At 36.1% G+C, this 25,627-nt stretch overlaps 1 protein-coding gene across 2 annotated transcripts in view; it reads left to right on the forward strand.

The window, feature by feature from the left end:
* Abca12 (ATP binding cassette subfamily A member 12) overlaps positions 1-25,627 on the forward strand; it is a 162,293-nt gene that overhangs the window by 109,804 nt on the left and 26,862 nt on the right. The window contains exons 23-37 of one of the 2 annotated variants that reach the window (XM_076866065.2): positions 1,017-1,131; positions 7,333-7,662; positions 8,719-8,788; positions 8,877-9,011; positions 10,395-10,550; positions 11,465-11,651; positions 13,377-13,595; positions 14,687-14,883; positions 15,696-15,856; positions 17,525-17,761; positions 18,084-18,234; positions 20,390-20,642; positions 21,224-21,310; positions 22,197-22,290; positions 24,693-24,820. In XM_076866065.2, coding sequence (XP_076722180.2) covers positions 1,017-1,131; positions 7,333-7,662; positions 8,719-8,788; positions 8,877-9,011; positions 10,395-10,550; positions 11,465-11,651; positions 13,377-13,595; positions 14,687-14,883; positions 15,696-15,856; positions 17,525-17,761; positions 18,084-18,234; positions 20,390-20,642; positions 21,224-21,310; positions 22,197-22,290; positions 24,693-24,820 — 2,520 coding nt within the window. The remainder of the gene's footprint in view (positions 1-1,016; positions 1,132-7,332; positions 7,663-8,718; positions 8,789-8,876; positions 9,012-10,394; positions 10,551-11,464; positions 11,652-13,376; positions 13,596-14,686; positions 14,884-15,695; positions 15,857-17,524; positions 17,762-18,083; positions 18,235-20,389; positions 20,643-21,223; positions 21,311-22,196; positions 22,291-24,692; positions 24,821-25,627) is intronic. The other variant, XM_076866066.2, reaches the window with a different exon arrangement.

Genomic DNA, 25,627 nt, shown 5'->3' on the forward strand with positions numbered 1-25,627 from the left:
GTCGTGATCCATTATTATTTGCATTTTCTTGGGAAACCTGGGGGTAATTCTTTTGTCTGATAAAATACAAAAGAAAATGGCCTTGGGACCTTTCTCCAAATGAGACCTTCTGTGGAGCCCAAGACACATAACAGATTAATGCAGAATTCATTGAAAACTACTGCCTTTGCCTCAGCCGCAGGAGGGCTGTGTACTTCTCAGAACCAGGTTTCCAGACCAGCAGCAGCACTGGGGAGGTTGTTTCCAAAGCAAATTCCTGGTCTGTTTCAGTTTTACTAGACTGGAAGCTTATGGGAGGGATCCAGAAATCTGTGTTTTAATAAGCTTTTCTGGTGTTTCTGATGCACAATAGACTTTGACTTTGAACCTTCAAATGTTATGAGCTGGCCACTCAGGAATACACCTGGTGCTTAATGAGGTCTTCCTCAAATGTAGTGCATTACCAAAAAAGACATTTCTACAATATTTATGTAACATCTCCTTAGGCTCCTTTGAGAAGTCCAAGTTTTTTCTTTGTATTTTAAATCAAATGCTTTAGATTTCATTATATTTCATTTGGGGATATTTAGCTTAATAATAACTATGAGCTCCTAAGAGTAGATAAATACAGTAATTTTGGAAGATACAGATGTTAGTTAGATAAACCAATCATCACCTAATTTTCAATCTGCCTTTTAGATAAGAATTTCGTTTAGACAGAAGAGTTTTGAGCTTTGCAATTACATCTATGTAATAATTATTTCTCGGACAGGGCACTCAAACACATCTTAAATAATATAGCAACTTTATCTAACAATCCAGAGATGTGTTTTTGTCCTGCAGCATTACAGCAGGAAAGTCATGGGCCTACTGTTAAGCTGGTGCCCTGTTTCATAAATAATGGAGTCATATTATTATTCTCAATTTCTAAGTGGGAAATAATTTCGATGTAGGAGGGAGTGTATTTTTTACATACTACAATCTGCAAGGGTGATATTCATTTTGGTCACTGGATTGTTTTTGTTTTTGTTTTACAGCTTCCTAACCAGTGTCTCTTATTCTCTTCCAATTGTGCTCATGGTTGCCTGGATTGTATTTATAGCTGCTTTTGTAAAAAAGCTTGTTTATGAGAAAGACCTCCGGCTTCATGAGGTATGTTGGGAATGTTTTCATATTATGTCTTTCTTTCCTATTCATAGAACAGTTAATTACTATGATTTTCATCACGCCTATCCAAACTCAGAAAACCTAACCCATACCTTATGAGTAAAATGGAAAGACAAACATTTTACAAATCACAAAGGCAGCTTATTCTGTTTTCTCAAAAATCAACGTAAAAGTCATTTAGTAAATACTTCTGAGAAACAATCTGAATAATTTTGAATAAAATGAGTATAATTATGATCCTAAGAGTATTTTTCTGCCCCCAAATTACCTATAGGATGTAGAATCTAACAAAGGAAGTTTAAATAACAACAACAATAACTATTAAGGCAGAAAATTGTTGGCATGGTAACTAAACAACTTTAAATGTACATGCTATAGATATGGATACAGATGTGTGGCTTATTCTGGTTCTCAAGGAAAGTTTCTTTCCAGTATACCTTGTCTCCTTCAGTCACCTTCTTTTCCATTTCCCAATGACCCTAATTTAAGAAAATTAAGAACTTCATGTTATGTAGCTAATAGGGTTAATACTACTAAAGTGGTGGAAAATAGGACTTGCTATGTGAAGCATGGTCTCTTCTTGGGCATGTTCTTTATAAAAATTAACCCCAATCCAAAATATGTTACTTCTTTTTAGAATTTGTGACAAAACAGTATGTACTTTTTTGGATTGTATTTAGATAGAAATTGTTTTATCTGCCTGTCCTATAATGAGTCCATTCTTACTCAATCGTGGAAAATCAGGAAAACAAAGCTGAAACGTTTCAAAATAGGGGGCACACTAATTATTGCAAGACCTGGCTGAAAATCTGAAATAACAAGGTCAGAGTCAGCTGTTCGTCCACTGGACTCTTCAGACATACCCTGTCAGTGCTCCTGGGCGATGGATTATTTCTCCCGATAAAGCACAAGTCACTGCTTCGAGTTTTGGTTGGTTGAGCATCAGGCTTGCAGGGTTGCCCCAGTGTTGGAATCAACAGTTCTGACATTTTCTATTTAAATTCTGGTTGCATTTTTTTTATATCTTCCATAGCTGCATTTTTATATTTTAGTTACAATTTGGTAAATATCTCATGGACTGATTTGAACCCCTGCTATAATCAGGACTGTATGCAATGGTTTCCATTTTAGAAATTTAAGCCCATATCCTGGACCATGATTTTTATTGCAAGTCTCCATTTTTTATCTCTCTCTTGGTTTCCTGGTATTCAGAAGGAAATCTTCACAGATAAAAGGAAAACTTTGAAGTAAAAACTGTGATGGAAACGAAGTTCTTTTTTTCTTCAAAATAAATATCTACCTTAAAAAACATTACTTGTGGTAGAAAGAACAAATATATGTATACAGATGTGTGTCAATGCAAACATACAAGTGTGTATAATATATGTGTGTATATTCCACACACATTGTATTTATTATCCTGTGTTAGACTGTGTCTATGTCTATGTGTGTTACCCAAAACTATCAGAGCATAATGAAGTCCTTTCTCATCTGAAGATAGGAAAGACATATTTTTAACAGTGAACCAGTTTCTGTTTTATAGCTCTGTGTCTTCATATGATAGGCATTCACTTTGAAATTTTAACCACCTGGTCTTGAGGTCAAAGTCATATGTGGAGAAATCACTGAACTTGGAATCAGAGTAGCAGTCTTTGAGTGTTACAGTTCTACCATCCATGTGCACTTGGGCCCAATCCCTTCGATGCTCTAAAGTCTTATAATCTAGACTTCACTCAGTACTATACTTCTAGAGTATAGATCTCTGAGAACAGAGAAGATACTCAGTCACCCGGATTATACACATTTTATCAATTCTAAATGCTAATTTTTTCATGTTTTGAGGCCTTTGAAATTACGGCACATTTGATAGGGTATCATGATTTACTTGGCGGTGATTTTTCTTTCTTGGTAACATTTAAAATGTGGCACAGCTTTAAATTGATGGTGTCCTAAATTTGAAGAATCTGGTGTATTTATGAAACGAAATGATGGAAGTTGTAGGTGTGTGATGAGTAGAATGGTGCTCCCTTCTCAACTCCTTTACCCTGGCCACGGTTCACATCCACCCTCCTTCTTTTCAAAGATGGAAACAGCTGAGCACAATAAGGGAGAGGTGATCTGCTGAGGACTGCAGGGCTAGCTAATGGAATATCTGGGACTTGAACACATCTGGCACTTGACTTCCACTGGAGCTTTTTCCATATCACTGCAATATTTACTCTTATAGTCTTATTTTGATAGCATAGACCTTTCAGGAATTTTGAGGATGATGGCGGATAATCTGTTAGGGTACCAGAAACTTGAAATCACTTTTTAATACGATAATTTTATATCCAGTTGAAGTATAAAGCTTCCCATTTTCTACTTCCTTCTCATTCAGATTAAACCAGAAAAGAAAAGAAAAATCAATATTTTACCTCTTTCTTTCTGTAATTAATCTAAAATCTGGGCAAGAAAACCAAGTTAATTGCAAGCTCAAAGAAGCCATTAATCTTTGACCTTGTTGTATGGTCTGATTCTAGTGAATCTTTGACCTTTAAAATTAGCACAAATATTAATGACAGTTAAGTTTATTTTTTTTAATTAATCCTGTAGTTTAAAAACAACTATTTAAAAATGCTTTTCAATGCAGTTTTGTTCTACATTCCTGGCATTTAACAAATAAAATTTTGAAGCTATAAAATGCTAATTTTATAACACAGAGAGAAGAATCTTTTTTCTTACCTCTTTCATATTTATGGGTTAACTCCAACTATTTGATCCAATAGCACATTCATAGGGCTTTCAGTGCTTATATTCAATTGGAGACAGAATTCTGAAGTTCTCTCAATTTATACAGGGAATTTAAGATATCTGTGAGCTGTTACCAAGAATTATGCAAAATTTTTAGTCCTCTGGAGATTCACATTAAATAATTTTTTATGTTTTCCTGATATGCATTATCCACCCCACTAGTAGGAATTTGGAATATTCTAAGTAATGAATGATCACAACATCCTTTATATCTTATCAGTCAATCAATAAAATTTCTATTATTAAGAGAATTTTTAAAAATTTAAGTTGAAGATGTCATTATAACTTACGAATCGGTACATGACATACTTGTTGAATGACAACATTGCTGTCACGTTAATATATGAACATTATGACTTCTTTTTCTGTATTAGTGTCAACCTCTGTATATAAGCCTCTTGTGAATGTGTTAACACCTTCACCCCAAATCTTATAGAATCTCTTTCTTAACTTTTTTGCTGTGAGCTGGGGCCAGCTTTGACCACTATGCAGAGAGGCTTTCCTTGAGCAACTGTTTATCAGATATTGATGAATTGCTCTGGCAAGTTTAGGAGGCTTGGGACAAGTGATTCTTTGATTGCGAAGCTGTCACTTGACATCTGTCACTTTGAGGAGGAGCTAATGGCATCTGAGAAAGCACAGCCAGCCATCTTCAGTAGGCCATCTTCTGTCAGCAAGCTTGGTCTTGTTTGTTATCACAGAGTTGGCAGTGAATCTGGATAATTTATGGATGACTTATATGTTCTCATCACTCTTTCTCTTTATGAATAGCAGCTGTTCTCACTGCATCCAATCCTAAAGTTTAACTCTGAAGTTTTGTGCTAGAGTGTTAAATAGTAAATACTTTTGGAAGCACCTAACTCAGCCTGTTTCAATAGAAAGTAAAATCATCAGTCTCCAACTTTTATGTTCTTAGAAATAGGAATACCATCTTGACTCTAAAAAGTTTACAAATGACAATGATAAACATCTTTAGTCTTGGTCTTCAATCTTACCAGATTATCTTTTAACAAGTTCATGAGTGGAAAATATTTCTAGGTATGCACATGTTTTATATTGCAGCTTTCAATCAGGAGGGAAGAAAAACATGTTTATACACTTGAAATCAGTTCATGTCATGGCTTTGATATGTCCTAGATATTTTATATTCACCTTTTAAAATATACTGACATTGCTTCTACTCACATACATTGCACTTGGAGTGGGGAGGGGTATTTTTTGTTAAGGACACATAAAATTATGGTATTGTTATATGGGTTCCATATCTCCCCCATATAATTCTCCCCTATCTAATTATATTCAAGCAGTCCAAACCTCAGTAAAAAACCTCAAAATACAAATAACACAAAGGACAAATAAAAAGAGCTAGCATGTCGTCATGATATTGGAATTGATAAATATCTCTGAAGTGCAGTCATCAAACACGACACAGTAATTTTCTCAAATAAAATAAAGGATAGGGAAAAAATTTCTGAAAGAAGATCCATGAGGCCTTTTTTTTTCACACTCAAGTGTAATTTTGTTTTCAATAACAGCAATCCTAGGAATTGGGGAAAACTTTACATAGTGAATCTTTGTTCTATGTAAATTTTTTACTCTGTCCTAGACTTCCATTCCTATGGAGACATAGGTTGAGTTTTAGCCATAAAGGGGGACAAGACTGAGGAAGAGAAAAGCAGAGGGACAGAAGAAGGTGAAGAAGAGGGCAAAGTTAAAAGGAAAAGTCACAGTTTTTTTTCTCAGCGGTGATTAGCTTAAAGCCCACAGCTTAGACTGTTGGCAGGCAGGTAGCCGTCTCCATGGTAACAACAAGAGCAGCAGAGTTATCAAAATGTGGTAAGTTGCAAAAACCAGATGGTAAAAATCACTGTTTTTGCTCGTAGAGCAAAAGACCCAGTGCATTTCCTATTGTTATTATTTTCCTAGACAAGTCAGATTTAAGAAAGGAGCATTGAAAATCCTTGTTTTTGCAACCACAATAACAAAAAAGTTATAAAGGTGTTAGTGGAACATTTATTTTGCTCCTTTTAAAAATGGAATATTAGATTCACAAACTTAACATTAATCATGAATTGTTAAAACTTGAAAGCAGGATATCCAAGTTCCTCCAGAATACCAAATGTCCTCAAATTTAGGACAAACAAGGTCCAGCGGACTTTAGGTCATTCAGAATCTTTTGAGTTAGGCACAAACAGATCTTGCTGCTTCGTCTTTCTGCCTTGCTAGAACATCTGGCCCTGAGGATACCATGAGTTATCAAAGAATGTCAGTTGAGAGAAAAACATAGGACATCTCAGATAGCTGAATTTATTATGGGTGTATCAATGTCTTTTTGGAAAACAGGATGGTAAACCTGACCTCCATTCCAGGTGAATGCTACAGATGGAGAAGTTCTCCCTTCCAAGCTCCCATATTTTGAATTCTTTTTTTTTTAAATTTTTATTTTCCATATTTGTCATCAGTGCATTTAATTGGTTGTACATAATGGTGGGATTTGTTATATATTCATACATGTGCACAATCTAACTATAATTTTAGACAGCATCATTCCCAATATTCCCTCTTTCTCTCCCTTCCTCCCTTCTCCCCGTCCCTTTCCTCTACTCCACTGATCTCCCTTCTATTTTCATAAGATACTCCCCCCATTTTTTTTTCTTTATAATCTCTAGCTTCCACATATGAGAGAAAACATATAAACTTTGACTTTCTGTGGTTGACTTATTTCACTTAACATAATGTTCTCAAGTACCATCCATTTTCCTACAAATAACATAATTTCATTCTTCTTTATGGCTGAATAAAACTCTATCACATGTATATAACATATTTTCTTTCTCATTCCTCCATTGATAGACACCTAGGTTGGTTCCATTGTTTAGCTTTTGTGAATTGTGCTGCTATAATTTTAAACTCTTGGGAATTGGGTCCATTTATTTCCCTCAGGAACATGAATAATAGTTGCGTTGTTCATTAATATTTAGTTTAAATGTAGATTTTTATTATCTACATCTCTATATTGAACTTGAAGTTAAACCATCATGGTTTTTCACCAGCTTGAAATAGTCATGCCTGCACAAATGTCAAATTCATGCTGTAAAATTTTGCAGGAGACACCATGAATTTGATGATCTATTCTAAATTAGTCTAAACTAATGCCACCACCATCTAAAATATTCATCATGTTGGATACTCTGGAAAAATACAGTCTAAGATGGGATGGTATAGTAATCATATTTCACATAGTAAGCTTGATAAATACTTGATTAATGTTAATTATGAAAATGCCTCATTCCATGTATTTGGAGACTTGGACATTTTGTCATGATACAAAAACAACCGTTACTTAGGAGTCATTCATCTTTGGAGGCAGCTAACACTTTCTCCTTCTTACAGTACATGAAGATGATGGGTGTGAACTCCTGCAGTCATTTTTTTGCCTGGCTTATAGAAAGTGTTGGATTTTTACTGGTTACCATCATCATTCTCATCATTATACTCAAGTTTGGCAACATTCTTCCTAAAACAAATGGGTTCATTTTGTTCCTGTATTTTTCGGACTATAGCTTCTCAGTTATTGCCATGAGCTATCTTATCAGTGTTTTCTTCAACAACACGAATATTGCTGCTCTGATTGGAAGCCTCATCTACGTCATTGCTTTCTTTCCATTTATTGTTCTGATTACAGTTGAGGACGAGTTGAGCTACGTAGTGAAAGTATTTGTGGTAAGTCAACTGTCTGAATGGCCAGTGTATGAGATGAATAGGTCCCCCCTACCCCTTTCTTTTTATTCTCAAGCTTGAAGTTCACTTATCTAAACTTAGAAATTCATTGATAACAAAGTAAGCTTAAGAGTCATGATAGTTTTCCTACATGGTTACATATCATACAAGCATAAGACTATGAAAAAGAAATCTTTTCCCTCACACTTTCCTGAGCATAACAAGTATTGCTGTTAAAAAAAAAAAAAAAGTTCCTGAAAAAAAGAACCATTAAAATGGAATAGATCATGTTTTAGAATCATCAAGAAATGTTTTGGAGCCTATGGTATTGGAACTATTCTTATATGAATAATTGTCATGGTTTTCATGACAAAATATAGCTTATAGGTATAAAGACAAATGCATAGGCAATATGTATCAACTTTGAAATCTTTTTCTGCCTTTTCATTCAAAAGAACTAAATTAATTTGAGAATAAAGATTATTGAGTTTAAAATTCAGGAGGAAGAAGCAAGTTTCATCATATTAAAACACTGCTGTTTATGGACCTACTAATGAATAACTTTCATCCATCATTGAATACCTTGGATTTAAACAGAATTTAAATTTGTAATTTGTGACAGTTAACAGTATCCAACCAATTGATATTTTAGTAAACGTTCATTCATGATATTTCTTTTTCCTGAAATAAATTTACAAAGTGAAAACATCTTCTGGCCCCTAATATTTTCATTTAATTTTGGTCTCAATACTATGTTACTATGTAATGACCTACTTTTTAAATTGCTTACCCATATTTAATAAATTTGAATATATTTTTTGGATTTGTAACAAATATTTTTCAAGTCTTAATTTTCTTGATGTGTTTTCTGCTACTCTGCCTCCTCCCCATCTCCCCTTCTCCCCCAGTTGTAGTTTGCTTGGTAATGGACTTGTGTGTTTTAAGTGTACTTATAGATGAGCATCAATGCTACCTATACAAATGTCCCACATTTTAAGTCTATTAAGGTCCATCTGGGTGAAGTGTATGAACTATCACTGCTGTTTATTTTCTTCCCAGAGCCTGCTGTCCCCAACAGCATTCAGCTATGCAAGCCAATATATCGCACGCTATGAAGAGCAAGGTGTTGGTAAGTTCGCTTTCTTTAAAACTAGGTTTTACCTTTCACAGCTGTGACAAATGTCACAGAAGAATAAACATCTGTGTTCACTTTGTAGGTCTTCAGTGGGAAAATATGTACAGTTCCCCTGTCCAGGATGACACCACCTCGTTCGGCTGGCTATGCTGTCTAATCCTTGCAGACTCTTTCATTTATTTCCTCGTTGCTTGGTATGTCAGGAATGTTTTCCCAGGTATGAACATCGCTCCTACAGACATATGCCTTTTATGGTTGTCATGATTGTAAGTCAACTAATGTATATGTTCTAACAGTTTTTTCACCATATGTAATCTTCAAAACAATCCTCAAATCCCAAAACTAACCAAAATTTTTGGAGATAATGCACTGCTGAATTTCCTCTTTGATTGACTTATAAAATGGGGTAAATTAAGAAGCATGCAACAGTGGCAAATCAACCCAAGTTTTCCAAATAAAAGTGTGAGATAGTACTTACTCAGCCTAAAGAAGAATGAAAGTATGGCATATGCCGGTAAATGGATGGTGCTGGAGAATATCATGCTAAGTGAAATAGCCAATTCCAAAAAAAAAAAAAAACAAAGGTGGAATGTTTTCTCTGATATGCAGATGCTAACTCATAATAAGGGGGTGTTAGGGAAAAACAGAGGTACTTTGGATTAGGTAGAGAGGAGTGAAGGGAGGGGAGGGAGTATGGGAGTAGGAAGGAGAGTAGAATGAATTGGACATTATTACCTATGTGCATATATGATTACACAACTGGTGTAACTCTTCATCACATACAACCAGAACAATGAGAAGTTATATTCCATTTATGTATGATGTATCAAAATGCATTCTACTATCATGTATAATTAATTAAAACAAATAAAAATATCTTTTAAAAAATGTATGAGATAGTAAAAGGCAAAAGCCAAGTCTCTAATTCTAAGGACAACTGACCAGACTCAAGTGGAAGACTAGCTGAGCTCCCTTTCTGTTTCTCCAATGGTCATCGTTTCTAATATGCTTAAGTGCTTTTCCATTAAGTTTTATTTATATTTGTACATTTTAATGCTAGAAATGAATGAAACAGTTGATTTCATTTGCATAAAACTTAGCTCTAAGTAATGAGTATATAGTGATAGAAAGCAGATCAGCCATTGCCTGGTACTGGGGGAAGAGCACAGAACTTTCTAAAATTACAGAAATGGAATAATACTGGATTTTGGTGATGCTTACACAACTTTATAAAAAAGCACCTAAGTGTACACTTTCATTATGTAAATTTTATGGTGTGTAATTGTACCCCAATGAAGCTGTTTAATAAAAAAAATGAAGAGAGATTATATTCTTGACTTTGTATCCTGAGACTACCTTTTAGTTTTTATATAATATCAATAAAAAGAAAGTCGGCTGGGGTGTATTTCAGTAACAGAATGCTTGCCTCGCATGCATGAGGTTCTGGGTTCAATCCCCAGCACTGAAAACTAAAATAAAAAATAAAAAAATGCAAAGGAAGTTATTTCCTGAACCATACATAGTATTCCATTGTCTAGTTCCTGATAGTTATCTTAAAAATCAATTAATAGTAATTTTTCCTAATATATTCTTATTCCAGGGACATATGGTATGGCAGCTCCATGGTATTTTCCAATCCTTCCTTCCTATTGGAAGGAGCGATTTGGCTGTGCAGAGGTGAAGCATGAGAAAAGCAATGGTCTTATGTTTACCAACATCATGATGCAGAACACCAACCCATCTGCCAGTAAGACAAGTAGGTCAATATGCATTATTATAGAGAAATGATATAAAAATTACATGACCAATAGTTTTAATCATGCTTTTCTAAATGGCAAAATTATCATCCTTTTAGTCATGGATGAATAGGTCTACACATATGTGTTTGGACTCTTATGGAGATTGAATTGTGGCTTTTTCTGGCCTCATTAGCTCTGTTGGTTAGCATATGGTGCTAATTAGGCCAAGACTGTAGATCCCTTTGTGGTCCAGTTAGACTCACACAGAGGAAAATGTTGTTCCTTGGCCACAGTCTGCACCCCTAATTCCAGCCATCTGCCACCAGTCATAAGGAGTAACCAAGTAAAAAATAAGGGTAATTTAGTATAACCCATCACTATTGCTAGAAAATAATTCAAAGCTTATATCTTGCTGACATTGGAAGAGTGGTATCATCTTTATAAGGTAAGGATGACCCATGTAACCTGTCTATTGGTGACACCTGAAGAAATAGGGAGTAATTAATGAACTGGATTCTGTAAACCAGAGATCCAAGCTATCCTTACATCTGTAAAAAATCACAATTTGTAGACATTTATCTGTAAACTGGTATCATTCCACCCAAACAGAGGACAAAGCCTCAGACTTAACTTTTGAATATTCAGGATCCATTGAAGAAGGAGAATTTAGGATTATAAAACTGCATTTTGGAATTACTTTTTCCAATAGAGGTCCCTTAGAGATATAAACCTTAGAGAATGTGGTTTCCCACCTCATTCATTTTGTAACCAAGTAAGAACCAAGTAAGAACTGTAATAAATCACTTGTTTCTGGGTTTTCTTTCTCAGAACATTGTATTTATATAGTCTCTAATTGTTATTGAGAAAAGTCTAGCTCTGGCTGTATGTTCTTATTCGTGAACTTTCAACGCTTCCTTTGATTTCTCTTTAGGTCCTGAGTACATGTTCCCCTCCAACATTGAGCCAGAACCTAAAGATCTCCCAGTAGGAGTTGCCCTGCACGGAGTCACAAAGATCTATGGCTCCAAAGTCGCTGTTGACAACCTCAATCTGAACTTTTATGAAGGGCACATTACTTCTTTACTGGGACCCAATGGAGCTGGGAAAACTACTACCATGTATGTTATTTCCAACAGTTACTATCATGGGATCATTTTATAAAACATATTGCTCTTTTTGTAAATTAATGTCTTTTTATTAAAAAAAATAAGTTATTACATTTTCTAGATAAAATAAGATGGTTCAACTTATATCCTATAGAATAGAATCTAAATCAGAGGTCCTAAGCTCTGAATTCAAAGCCTAGATTGGGCCCACCAGATAATTGCATTTGTTCCACCTAGTTTTGGCCTCCTCGATACAGCTTAAAATGTTTAATTCTGGTGCAAATATTTTAAAATGAGGAGTTTCCTAACAGAGGTAAATACTCTTGGCATGTCTTAGGTAATAAGAAGTTCTGCAACATTAAGTGCACATTCTTAAGCAGGGACATTGTTTGTAGCTCATGGAGGGTTATTCTCTTAAAGGGAACATTCGCTTTCTGGTTGTTCCTTGGGCTCCACTAATCTTCACTGCTTCATCCATCCAGTCTGTTTCATTTATTTGGATTTCTGGTATGGTCCTTGTGTAAGATTGAGTTTGCACATCCTGGTGTGAACACACACAGCCCCTGCTGCTCCATCACAGGAAATCCTTACCTTGATTCATAAAGAAACAGAAAAATCACCCGCTATCAGATATAAATCAAAAAGGCCAGAGGCAGTACAGGGACTGTCTTTTCTCACTCATCTCTTAAGTTGTAGTTTCCTATGTCAGAATTGAGGACAGATTCAAATGTGTGAAAGAGACATTTACATTTGTGTGTGTGTGTTTGATTCTCCTCACTGCTCTTAGCTGCTCAGTCAGTGCTATGGATACTCTAGCCTTTGTTTAAGAAAATGTGTCAGTTGTTGCACATCTTATTTCCAAGCACTGTAAGTAAGCTCGGTGACTGCCAAAAGACTGCAATTGGTATTTTTTCATAAATAAAAGGGATAGAGGAAGGTCACGGAAAGAGTGAACATATAGCCTCTCTTATTTGCATGACCTGTTTAAAGCTGGAGTTGACTTTCTAATAAGAATACAGGGCTTAAAAGGCAAGATTTCTAATAGGAAATAAGAGGCCAGTGAGGAAAAAGAATAGAGAAGACATTTAAAGAGGCTGTGATTTAAACTGAGGCTGCCCCATTTTATTGTTCTGGGTATGAAATTTTAAATATGAATAATTAATAGGCTATTTGTATCTCAATACATTTTTATGGGTAAGTTGCATATTCTGTTGGTTCTCTATTTAATCCAAAGGCATTTATTTCAAGGCCCTGGTTAGAGAATGGTGAGAAGACAGTCCTTCCCCTGACCCTATGGAGTTTGCATATAATGGAGGAAAGAGATGGGTATTAAGTAATTGCTCAATGGGGAAAATCTAAGGTGGGAATCTTCTAGTCACGATGTACAGAATGGGACTGCAGATAACCAAAGTATATGGGAAGAAGCCATATACGTTGGGAGCTCACAGCCATGGGCTAGGCATGTGGTGATGGTGGCTGGTTCCATGGTAGTAACTGTAAGAATAGAGAAATGTGAGTGTAGTAAGAAGGCTAAGATAGGAGGTTACCACAGTGATGGATTTCAGGCTGGTGCAACCTGTGCACGAATTTATCACACAAGGAAATAGATAAGATCAATGAAGATGCAGGCTTGAGGGCAAAGATCCTGTTGATTTTGAGGACCCTCTAGGGCATTTCATGGAGAAGTGGTGTTTAAATGCCTGGTCCATACCTCATTTATCATTCCTTCATTTCCAGCTCCATGTTGACTGGACTGTTTGGTGCCTCTGCGGGCACCATCTTTGTGTATGGAAAAGATATTAAAACAGACCTAGACTCTGTTCGGAAGAACATGGGGGTCTGCATGCAGCATGATGTCTTGTTCAGCTACCTCACTACTAAAGAACACCTTCTCTTATATGGCTCCATCAAAGTTCCTCACTGGACTAAAAAGCAGCTGCATGAGGAAGTGAAAAGGTGAGTCATGACAGCAACAAGAATACGCACAGATACAGAGCTTGGTCAGGTTCTAGAGATCATAGCAATAGGAAATGTTTCCCACAAAACAATTGGTTTTTAGTTTTTCTACTTCTCTGGCTTATATCCATTTAATGTCATTAACTTCACCAACTGGTTGTACTGAAATTGTTTCACTCTCTTTCCTTCTAACTTCTATATTGCCCCTAATCCTATTTTTAATCTCTATGGCTACCACACTGGTCCCAGCCCCCAGACTCTTCCATCACACATACAATCTGTTCTTTCAAGAGCAGACAGGGTGATATTTTTCAACTGCAAATCAGACCATGTCACTCCTGTGTGACCCTGAAGTGACTTCCTGTCACGCTCAGCATAACACTCAATAATGTCATTATTAAGGCCTATGAGACACTGCATGTCCTGCCCCCAATGTCCCTTCTGATTTCATTTCCTTCACTGGCCTCCCACTCACTCTGCTCTGGCGTGCTGGCCTGTTTGCTTACTTACTCTTCCATCAACCAGTAGCACTTCTCTCCAGACCACCATTTGACTTACTCCTGGTCAAATGTCTACTTTTCTACTCTCTGCTCAAACCTTCCCTTCTCTGAGGTGACAGTCACATGTAAAATAGATGCCTAACATAGCATGCCCCAGGCACTCCTTATCTCACATACCCTGCTTTATTTTTTTATTGTACTTATCACCACGTGGCACATTACAGACTTGCTTATTGACTGGATTTACCCCCATCCCTCCTGATATACTCATATATATTAGAACACAATCTCCTTATGAGTAGAAACTTCACCTACTCACTTCTTTTCTCCAGCACTTAAAACATGATCTGGCACAAAATACAAGCTGTTCGATACAATAGGCAGATATTCTGAGTATTTGTCAAATGAATGAACTATATATTGCCTTGTGTTTTCTCTTAATATCAATTTTTGTATGTTCCACTAGATGATATATAATAAGCTTTTTGAATTCTCAATGACACCTTCCTGAGCACATGATAGCTCCTTAGTGAATGCTAATATTCTAGTAGCCTATCTGTAAAATGTAACCACTGTACATCACTTTTGAAGAACATTAAAGGACACTGGACTGTATAGCCATCGTCATAAGAGAGTTGGAACATTGTCAGGAGGAATGAAGAGGAAGCTATCGATATCCATAGCTCTCATTGGTGGATCCAGGGTAGTAATTTTGGATGAACCATCTACAGGAGTTGATCCATGTTCTCGTCGAAGTATATGGGATGTTATATCCAAGAACAAAACCGGTATGAGTACTTTCTTGTGACTTCTCCACTCAACAGTCATAACTGTGCCCTCTGGGATTCACAAAATCAAGTCAAAGCCTTTTCTGTTTATAATATCTTTTAAATGTCTGACATGGTCTCTTTTCTCAAGTTTCTCTCCTCTCAGCTAAACTTCTAGGTCAATTAGTTTATATCTATCTAATGCCCACTGTGAGTGGGGCACTTAACTGGCCTTTTTGAGAGCCTGTAAATCCAACAGAAGTTCCAAGGTCTGCCTAGAGGAGCTCAGAATCTAATTAGAGATACCAAACATATACAAGTGAAAATAAACTGAAAACAGACTAAATAAGTGCTAACAGGATGTGAAGCAAAGGAGTAATCAGAGTGGAGTGGATTAATCAGAGAGGAATATTCAAAAAGTCTTTAAAATTATTGCTTTTTTCATAGTGAAGAAATGAAGGAGAGAGAGAGGGGTTTGGGGGCAGTAGGGAGACAGGGAGAGAAATGCCAAATGAAGCCACAGGAATAAAACACAGACTAGAGAGTTGCCAGTGCCCGTACAGCCAATGAGGGACTTTTACCCAGATAGCATCATAAATGGTTATTTGCTGCCAGCCTGTATGAAAAACACCCCCACCAAATACTTAAGCACATCTGTTCTGAATTTCCTTTTGATTATTTTAGAAGTTTCTTCTAGTCAATTTTTTTTTCAAATATCTTGCAGAATGTGACTCTTTGTCACATGTCACAGAATTTGCTCTTGCTAATTCTGGTCTTGGGAATTGTATCTTGCTTTCTCATTCCCTGTTGTTCTCGACTGTACTGTTTTCAAGCCAGAACAATCATCTTGTCAACGCACCACTTGGATGAGGCTGAAGTGCTGAGTGACCGCATTGCCTTCCTGGAGCAGGGGGGACTCCGGTGCTGCGGGTCCCCGTTTTACCTCAAGGAGGCTTTTGGGGATGGGTATCACCTCACACTCACCAAGAAGAAGGTTGGTATGAGAGAAATTATACCACACTGAAGATTATATATTAATTTGTATACAAAACAGACTCCAGAATTTGCTAAATTTCCAAGTAGTTCCCAGGTGATGCTGCTGGTGGTGGTTGGGGACATGGCACATGAAGTATCAAAGTCTAGGTAAACTTAGTGGTACCCTGTCTCAAAATAATAAATAAAAAGGGCTAGGATGTAGCTCAGTGGTTAGGTGCCCCTGGATTCAATCCCTAGTTTAAAAAAAAAAAAAAAAAAAAAAGGAAAAGATCAACTAAGTCTAGGTAAGAACTGATCTCTACCTTAAGGTTACTGATGGAGTGTCAGCCTTTTACTTTCCCTAGCATTTCAACCTGTAAAATGAAGTATAAATTTTCTGGCTTATCAAAAGCAAATGAAGAGAATATGAATACATATGAATAAATCTCTGATCAAGACTTCTTGAGTACAGAGTAGAGACTAATACAGGTCAGTGGAGCTTTGGAGCTTTTACTTTTTGTGTGTGTATGTGTGCCACAGATTAAAACGAGGGGCATTTAACCACTGAGCCATATTCCCAGCCCTTTTTATTTTTTATTTTGAGACAGGGTATCACTAAGTTGCTTAGGGCCTCGCTAGGTTGTTGAGGCTAGCTTTGAACTCGTGATTCTCCTGCCTCAGCCTCCTGAATTGCTGGAATTACAGGTGTGCACCACAGTGTCCGGCAGAGCTTTTACACTTTTTAGAGGACAAAAATGCTGACTAAGAATGCCTCTATCACCTCACAGAGCATATGATTTAACAATACTGTGTAAGATATGTGTAAGAACTGAAATGCCAAATGAATTAAGATATGTGTAAGAACTGAAATGCCAACTGAAATGCCAATTAAGCATGATTTGACTACCACTATTTATTTTATATCTGAATCACCTTGATGTGACTTCCAAGATATGAAAAGTAATTCATTATTATATTCATTAATTCATTCATAAATTCATGTAGTAGGGGCAAAATTATGCCTTATGCTGCCTTCAAATCCTGTGCTCGGCAATAAGGATTCATCACTGAACTGAGGCTATTAAAATTTGTGGCCTCAGTGGGGTGTATACTCTAGTGGAGTCAGAGAAATTTATATGATACAATCAATAAGTAAATAAATGTATTGTCAATTAGTAATTAGTAAATTACTTAGTATGTTTATTCCTATGTATACTATAGAAATAAACCAGGAGGGGGAGAGAGGGAATGCTGAGGGGTCCAGTTGTGAAGTGGGGCCGTAAAAGAAGAGTTTTCTGAGAAAACAACAGTTGAGCCATGAGTTGGAACTGGAGAAAGAAGGGGACATGCTGCTCTGTGTGGCAATGACAAAGCACCTGAGCAGGACGCATGGGAGGCAAAAGTGCTCTAGCAACACCATCAAAAGACTCCACTGGAGTAAAGCAAGAGAAAGGAAGGAGATGGGCTGTGAGCTTGGAGAAGGGGCAAGGTGGAGTGGGAGAACGAGGCAGGCAAAATAGGGAGTTACAGACCACTGCAGAGTCCCCAGGTGGGACAGGGACCCACCAGGTGGTGTGGGATCCAAGTCAGCTCTAGAATGACCTCAATGAACTCGTCGCCCTCTGATTAGGGGCTTTGATCACTATAGTGCATGGAGCAAAATGTTTAACTTCTGTTTTGCTTTCAGAGTCCAAATCTGGATGCAAATGCAATATGTAACACCACGGCCGTGACAGCCATGATCCGATCGCACCTCCCAGAAGCCTACCTCAAGGAGGATATCGGGGGAGAGCTCGTGTATGTGCTCCCTCCATTCAGCACCAAGGTCTCAGGAGCCTACCTGTCACTCCTAAGAGCACTGGATGAGGGCATGGGCGACCTCAACATCGGGTGCTATGGCATTTCAGACACCACTGTAGAAGAGGTACATGAGGACATTTCTTTATTTCTTAAAGTTGTTATAACTGGCTCTCCCCTGAGAATAAATGTATGCAGCTTTTTAAAAACAAAATAAATATTTTAGCATAAATGTTTCACAAAATCAGAAAAGCTTAGAATGCTTTCTGTACAATTCTTATGGAAGACTAATTTAAAATGTCACCTCAACTACAGAATACCCATCTTTCTATATACAAGAATATTCTCCTCAAGTCAGATGATAAAAATTTACAATAAAAATTAAGTTTAGAAACTAGAAGAAATATGTATGTTTTATGCCAATCAAGTGATCTGGCTTCTTTTTCTAGGTCTTTCTGAACTTGACTAAGGAATCACAAAAAAATAGTGATATGAGTCTTGAGCACCTAACTCAAAAGAAAATTGGGAATTCCAGTGCCAATGGCATCTCAACTCCTGATGATTTATCTGTGAGCAGCAGCAACTTCACAGACAGAGACGGTAAAATATAAAGTAGATATTTTGCTTAATTCTTAGAAATGAGAAAAATCACAGGACGATTTTGAATTTTTCTTGAAATTTGACTTTTAAGTTTCATTGTAGATTTGAAAATAAAATTGCCAAAGGCAACACAAGTTTCATTTCTAATATACAAAAATTAGTCAGAACAAACCAAATTCTCTATTTCAAAAATACTTTGAAGAATGCGGAAGAATGCCCTTGATAAGAGTGGCGCTGGGTATTCTTTCTATTCATGGCAAGTGGTTTTCACTGCAGTTTCAGATTTGTGCCAATATGGGAAGATTCTTCTGTAACTGGTACTACCCATCAATGTACTAGGTTATCTTGTAAGGTAGTTCATGCCCAGTTATTAGATGTGTACCAGTGGAGGCAATAGTCATTGTAGAAATGGGGTGGGGGAAAAATCATCACTTTTATAGCACCTCTCTGGAAAGCAAATCTAACATCCTCTAGTCTGCAAGAAAATTCTTTGGGAGGAATATCTCTGAATTGATTAAGTTGGACTTGATGGCTAAGTATCTGTAATAGCAGGTTTCCCCCCCTCAATTCTTTTATCTTTGAAAAACCATGTTTCTTGACATGATTTTGAGGGGTTGAATTCTTCTAAAAAAATAACTTTTATTGCCACTTAGTCACTTTCTGACAGTTAATTTATACCTCTGGAAACACTATTTACTTATGGAAGAATGTAGTAAAATGATATATAAATTATGGAGTAGTCATTTCAATAGTTTGCTTAAATGGGGAAAATTCTCTAGGAACAGAACTTTTAATTAAACATTCGCCTGTCTCTAAAACTCAGAAAAGATAATCTCTGATGTTTGTATAACTCCAGAATTTGAGTCTCATTTGTCCTCTGACACATTTCTCGTTTATCACCTTTTGTGGAATATAATTGTAGAGTCCACGGAATTGAGGACTTTGATTAGACAATGGTCATCTGCTTCAGGAAGTAAATGCTACATATTTGCCTCTGCATTTGTCTCATAATTTGAAACTATTCTTTAGTCAAAACGTTCCCCTCCTTGACATTATCTTTGAGAAAGCACATTTACTCCATTTGATACACCTGTAAGTCATCCACATGTAATTTCTCAAGAAACAGAAAAGCATACTAATTAACTCAAAATATTCAGCTACTTCTACAATTCCCTTTTGCAGAGATATGGGTTTGCATTTAAACTTGTTCCCTCTGTTTAATTGGAATTCATTTTAAATTAAGCAGCTTTGTATTTTTTCTTATCAGCTAAATGAAGATCATGATTTTTGTGCTGCATAATTTGAGATGGAAAATTAAAAATATACACAGTGTTGACGAATACCGTCATCTTATCACATGTGAAGGCATGCTTGGTGGCAGGCATGAGAATGAGATATTTGAACCTACTTTTTTTAGAAGGAGCTGCTGGAAGTAGTAGCCATAAGAGCTCCATAGAGGGAGCAACAGTTATGGCCTCCACAGCTTCCCTGATTCTCAGAAGCCATAGAATTTTCTTAGCACATAAAGAGCATTTCAAAATGTGTTTGGGGTAGTGAGGAGAAAACGTTCTTTTAAGTGAGGTCTTTTTTTTTTTTTTTCTGGAGACACAAATAAAAATCGAATTTCAAAACACCATAATTATTCCAAATTTCTAAAGAGAATTTGATGAACAAGTGGTTGAACTAGAATTATACTTCAGAGAAGAGGATTCCTTTTTCCTACACTTGGGGTAAATTCATTGGGCTTCACGTTAGAATTAGAGACAATTGGACTTATAAGCACTAAAATTACTATGCATATATTTAGGACTATTTTGTGCCTCATGAATTATAATTTTTAAAGTACTTTTATATATATTCTAGGAGATGCATATTAAATCTGTCCTCAATTTGAGACTCAAGGCCCAGGCTGACAAATGAATTGTTAAGCCTCCAATCCAAATATTTAAAATAAAAGCTTTTCCTATCACACCACATCTTATCATCCATCCGTAGTTTCTGCAGTGACTTATTATTAGATTTATTAAGATTTCCCAGAATAGGCTGGGAGTGTAGCACTTGCCTCGTATGTACTAGGTTCTAGGTTCAATCCTCAGCACTGCAAAAAAAAAAAAAGAGCTCTTAGAACCATATCAAATCTCTTTTCCTCAACCAGACAAAGTCCTGACAAGAGGAGAGAGGCTGGACGGGTTTGGACTGTTAATGAAAAAGATCCTAGCTATTCTCATAAAGAGGTTTCACCATACCCGAAGGAACTGGAAAGGCCTCATTGCCCAGGTTGTTCTCCCCATCGTCTTTGTGACCACTGCCATGGGCCTGGGCACGCTGAGAGATTCCAGCAACAGTTATCCAGAGATCCAGATCTCCCCCTCTCTGTATGGTACCCACGAACAGACCGCCTTCTATGCGTGAGTTTCTTTTCATAAACCAAAAGAACATCCCAAACTGCTTCTAGGGGCGTGGCTGGACCTTCCTGGATGCCATGGAAAGCAGAAACATAAAGAACATAGGAGCGGCAGTATCTGGTTCTATTAAGAGAATGGACAGTTTGACTTATTGCAATACATAACTTTAATTGCCAAAAAGTAGCTTATTAAAATTTTTGCAAAAATAATGTTACAGTAGATATGTATTCTAATGACTATCAAGAAATCCATGTTGTACGTGGCCTCCAAGTCTGTTGTATTATATAGCACATAACATTTTATTATTCTGACAAATTATACACAGAACATCACAGTTCTATGTAATATAACATGACATGTACAACAGGTGATCCCTAAATGCATGTGACTATTAGAAGAACAATAAGACACGTGCATATTTTTTTCTAGGACCTTTTACCACTGGAGACAGACTTTCTTTGATTTTTAAATGAATAGTCTTTCAGTTAACATAAAATCATGTCTTCAAATTGTTAAGGAACATCAATTTAATATGGGAGACAAGTAGAAGACCATGGATTTGATTCCATTTTTTAATATTACAGGAATTCTCACCCAAGCACAAAAGGACTAGTCTCAGCAATGTGGGATTTCCCCGGCATTGACAATGTGTGTCTGAACACCAGTGATTCGTAAGTGGTCCTTGCTCTTTTTCTTTCATTTCAAACAAACCTAGTTTATGTGCGTGCATGTATGTGTGCTTTATTTGTGAACTGCTCTCAGGGATATCTGTGTTTAACATATTTTATCTATTTCCTTTAGAGTGATCCTAGGCTTTGCTGTACTATAATAATGAACCATCAAATGCCCTATAATTTGTCTGCTCTTTTGTATACATACTTATATTTAACAGTCATGACCCTGTGCATTATTAATCCCGCTCTGCAAACCAAGGCTCAAAGAGACTAAGAAACTTGCCTAAAGAACTCTATAGATAGTGGGGCTGGGTTTGTGGCTCAATGGTAGAGTGCTCACCTAGCACGGGCGAGGCCTTGGGTTTGATCCTCAGCACCACATAAAAATAAATAAATTAATTAAAGATACTGTGTCCAACTACAACCAAAAAATATTAAAAAAAAAAAACTCTAGATAGTAGATGCATAGCTAACCCTGAGTCTTAAGTCTTGACTCCCAATTCCCTGGTCTTTGCACTATTTGATTTGTTTATTTAAACTGTCAAAATAGTATATATGTCAATCTGAGCTTGGTAGATTATTATGCTAAAGCATCCCCTACCTGTTAGAAGAGAAGATGAAGAGAGCAAGGAGAATAAAGGGAATAAAAAACCTCATCCCACCAGAGCAAGACAATTTAATGTGCTTTGATCCCAACACTGTTTAATCAATAAATGCTCTCCCTCAACCCCCCCCTCCCCACACCACAAAATGTCATATTCGGAGTATAAAAACTGGTAAATTGCACATAAGACTACACACCTATATTTAATACCAAGTGCTTCTTATATGCTTCTAGGTAAATATGAGAATAGACATACATACATTTCATTTTTATTTGCAGACGGTGTTTAAAGAAAGACAGTCTGGAAAGATGGAACACTAGTGGAGAACCTATCACTAATTTTGGTGTTTGTTCTTGCTCAGAAAATGTCCAGGTAAAATGGAATTTTGTATTAGCAAAGTAGAAAAAAAAGGGAATAAATATCAAACCTTGAAAGATCTATCCAGGTTACTAAGGAGTCATATAATTTCATTTTATGGAAGCTAGGAGCTCAGAGATATGGACCTGTACAGCTCAAAAATATTGACTTTGAGCTCCAAGTCACTGTTTTAGATCCAACTCAGGACAAATTTCCAAAGGAAACAAATTCTATGATGGTTTTTGTGGAAACCAACTAAAAATGAATTTCTGATCTCAGTTCACTTCTAAATGAAAAGCTGTATGTTTCACGGGACAAAATGAGACCATAACTGTCATATTTTAAAATACAGGGTGACGGTCACTGTAATGGTCAGTGGGGAAGTCAGTTATGGGTAGGTCTATAGTGGAAGTCCATATATCTCCAAGCAACTCCTCCAGCCTGCAAGAAAGAAATCACTTCCTGAAAGAGGAAAAATTACCCAACACTCACTTACTCTGTCTATATCCTATGAATACTGACTTTTGTTTTCCAAGCTTATTAGTTCACCAAACTTTTTTATTAATGCATTTTAATTATACAGAATAATGGGTTTCATTGTGTTATATTCGTGCATGCATCACATATTTAATTCACCAAACTTCTAAGAGAATCAAGTTCATTAGGGAAATTAAATGTTCCTGATTTGATCACTATACAAGTATCCAAATCAAACATTGTACTCCATAAGCTTATATAATTATTATAGTAACTTTTGAAAATTTTTTAAAAATTTAAGAACATTGATGAAAATATCACTATTAATCCCTAGGGATCATTATGATATCGATTTTGTTACAGAGGTGGAATCTAGTGACATTTTATTCAAAGTGACAAATGTGTTGTATCCTGAACTTTGACATATGGTTGTACCATATTTTAGATTGGACATATGTTCAGTGACTACAATCCATTTTGGTGTTCTCATGCAAGTTCGCCACTAACAGTAAGAGCTGGGATCTGATAAGAGTCCTTTGGAATCCTTGAATACTTAAAATTAGTCTTACATTTAGCAGTCAGAGTTTTTTAATCCCTCATCTAATTTAGCTGATTCCTAAAATTCTTCATATATTTCTTTAATTCACAGTAAAAGTCAGCTAAGTTAATATTTAAAATTGAAAACTGGGTAATTTTTATTAATCCAGAAAACATAGACTTTAAACATTTTTAACCTACATGTCAGTTTATTTTCAGCTGTTTAATAACAATGTGTCACTTTGCATAATTGGTGCTAGGTATATCAGACATATTCTATGGATAAAGTCGAGTCCTAAGATTTTTGAAAGAAGAGAGTTAAAAAGGAAATCTGTAGAGTAGAAGGTGACATTGTAGTTGTATCAACATACAACAAAGGACTTACATTCAGATTATATATAACTCCTGCAAATCATCAAAACAAAAGATTATGTTGTAGAAAAAAATAGCAAAATAAATAGACATTACACAAAGAGAATATCCAAATGGCCCATAAGTACATGAACAGGTAATCATCAGGGAAATACAAATTAAAACCACAAAGCAATACCATTCCACAATCACCAGAATGGCTAAAATGAAGAAGGAAAATTCCAAGTGTTGGCAAACATATACTCATGATGTCAATTTACTGTGTACAAATAATTTTTAAACTATTTGACAGTATATACTGGTGTGAAAAATATGCATTCCCTGGGGGACCTGCAATTACACATCTATTGTATTCCCATCAGAAATATGAGTAGGCTGGGAGTGGTGGCACATCCCAACAGCTCAGGAGACTGAGGCAGGAGGATCAAAAGGTGAAAGCCAGTCTCAGCAACTTAATGTGGCCCTAAGCAACTTAAGTCTCAACAGCTTAATGTGGCCCTGTCTCAAAATAAAAATTAAAAAAGGGTTGGGGATGTATCTCAGTGATTGAACACTCCAGTTCTCACTGAGTTGCTTAAGGCCTTGCTAAATTGCTGAGGCTAGTCTTGAATTTGCAGTCCTCCTGTCTCAGACTCCAGAGCTGCTGGGATTATAGGCATACACTCCTGTACCTGACTCTGTGAATTTTTGAGAGAATTTTGTGGCATCTTTATGTTTAGTGTTATTCTCCAAAAACACTGCCTTGGTGGCAACTGAAAGAAATGTCACACATTTTTAAACTCATGTCCTTAACTTTACACAAATCCTAAACACATGTATATGCTCTACAGTGATAATAACTATTTATGCTAATTTCATGGCCATAGGCAAGATGACCTCTTTTTCAAAGTTCTTTAGAATCAAAGGACAGTTTTATCACACTTCACCAGTTGCGGTGATAGACAAATCAGAAGACTGAAACTCCTTGACATCATCTACTTAATCTGCATAGCACAGCCGAAAGGAAACTAATTTTTAATTTCTTTTTCCAGGAATGTCCTAAATTTAACTATTCTCCACCTCATAGAAGAACTTATTCTTCCCAAGTAATTTATAATCTTACTGGGCACCACATGGAAAATTATCTCATATCAACTGCAAATGAGTTTGTCCAAAAAAGGTACAATACTCTATGGCATATTTATTGCTTAGTAACTTTAATGGTAACTGACTTCTAAACTTGAAACAGTGGAGATGATAGTTGCAAATTTCTATTGATGATTTACATGTTAAGCTCTTAATGTTGTCTAAAGAGTCTCTTGTATTAAATAGTGTCTCTAAGACTAATTTGAGCAAACTAAAAAGCATTGGCTGTTTTAGACTTCAAAATATATTAATAAACTTGTTTATTGTTTTTCTTAAAGGAAAAGAGAAATTGTTGATCGGATCATGTCTATTTGAAATGTTTGAAAGCATGACTTTTGTTGACAGTTGACTTTAGTTCCAATAAAAATATCTCAAAACTTAAAATGTATCTGTGCGTGGACAAAGTGTCCTCCTGTGTAGCAAGGCCACATGCCTAAGCCACCTAAGCATTTACCAGAGATGAAAAGTTCTTGAGCTTCAAATCACTGTCATGTTCTCCTTTCCTCCTTTGCTTCTAAAGATAATAATTAACATTCTCTGTAAAATAACTTTAAACTACAGATAAGCAAAAGGAAGAAAACACTATATTTCTTCCACCCGGATATAATCACTATTAATATTCTGATATAGATCCTTTCAGAAATTTTTAGGCATAGATATACAAGGAAATGTTTTCAATAAATGCAGGTTTTATTATAAACAATAAAATATTTTTATTTTCTATATTTGAATATCTTACAATAAAATATTTATTATAAATGAAATAGGTTTATTATAAACAAACAGTTCTAAAACCTCCCTTTCAAGAAGATAATTCAAATGTGAGTTGCATTGCACTATT

The sequence above is a fragment of the Callospermophilus lateralis genome, chromosome 9, assembly GCF_048772815.1.
Source record: "Callospermophilus lateralis isolate mCalLat2 chromosome 9, mCalLat2.hap1, whole genome shotgun sequence".
NCBI lineage: Eukaryota > Metazoa > Chordata > Mammalia > Rodentia > Sciuridae > Callospermophilus > Callospermophilus lateralis.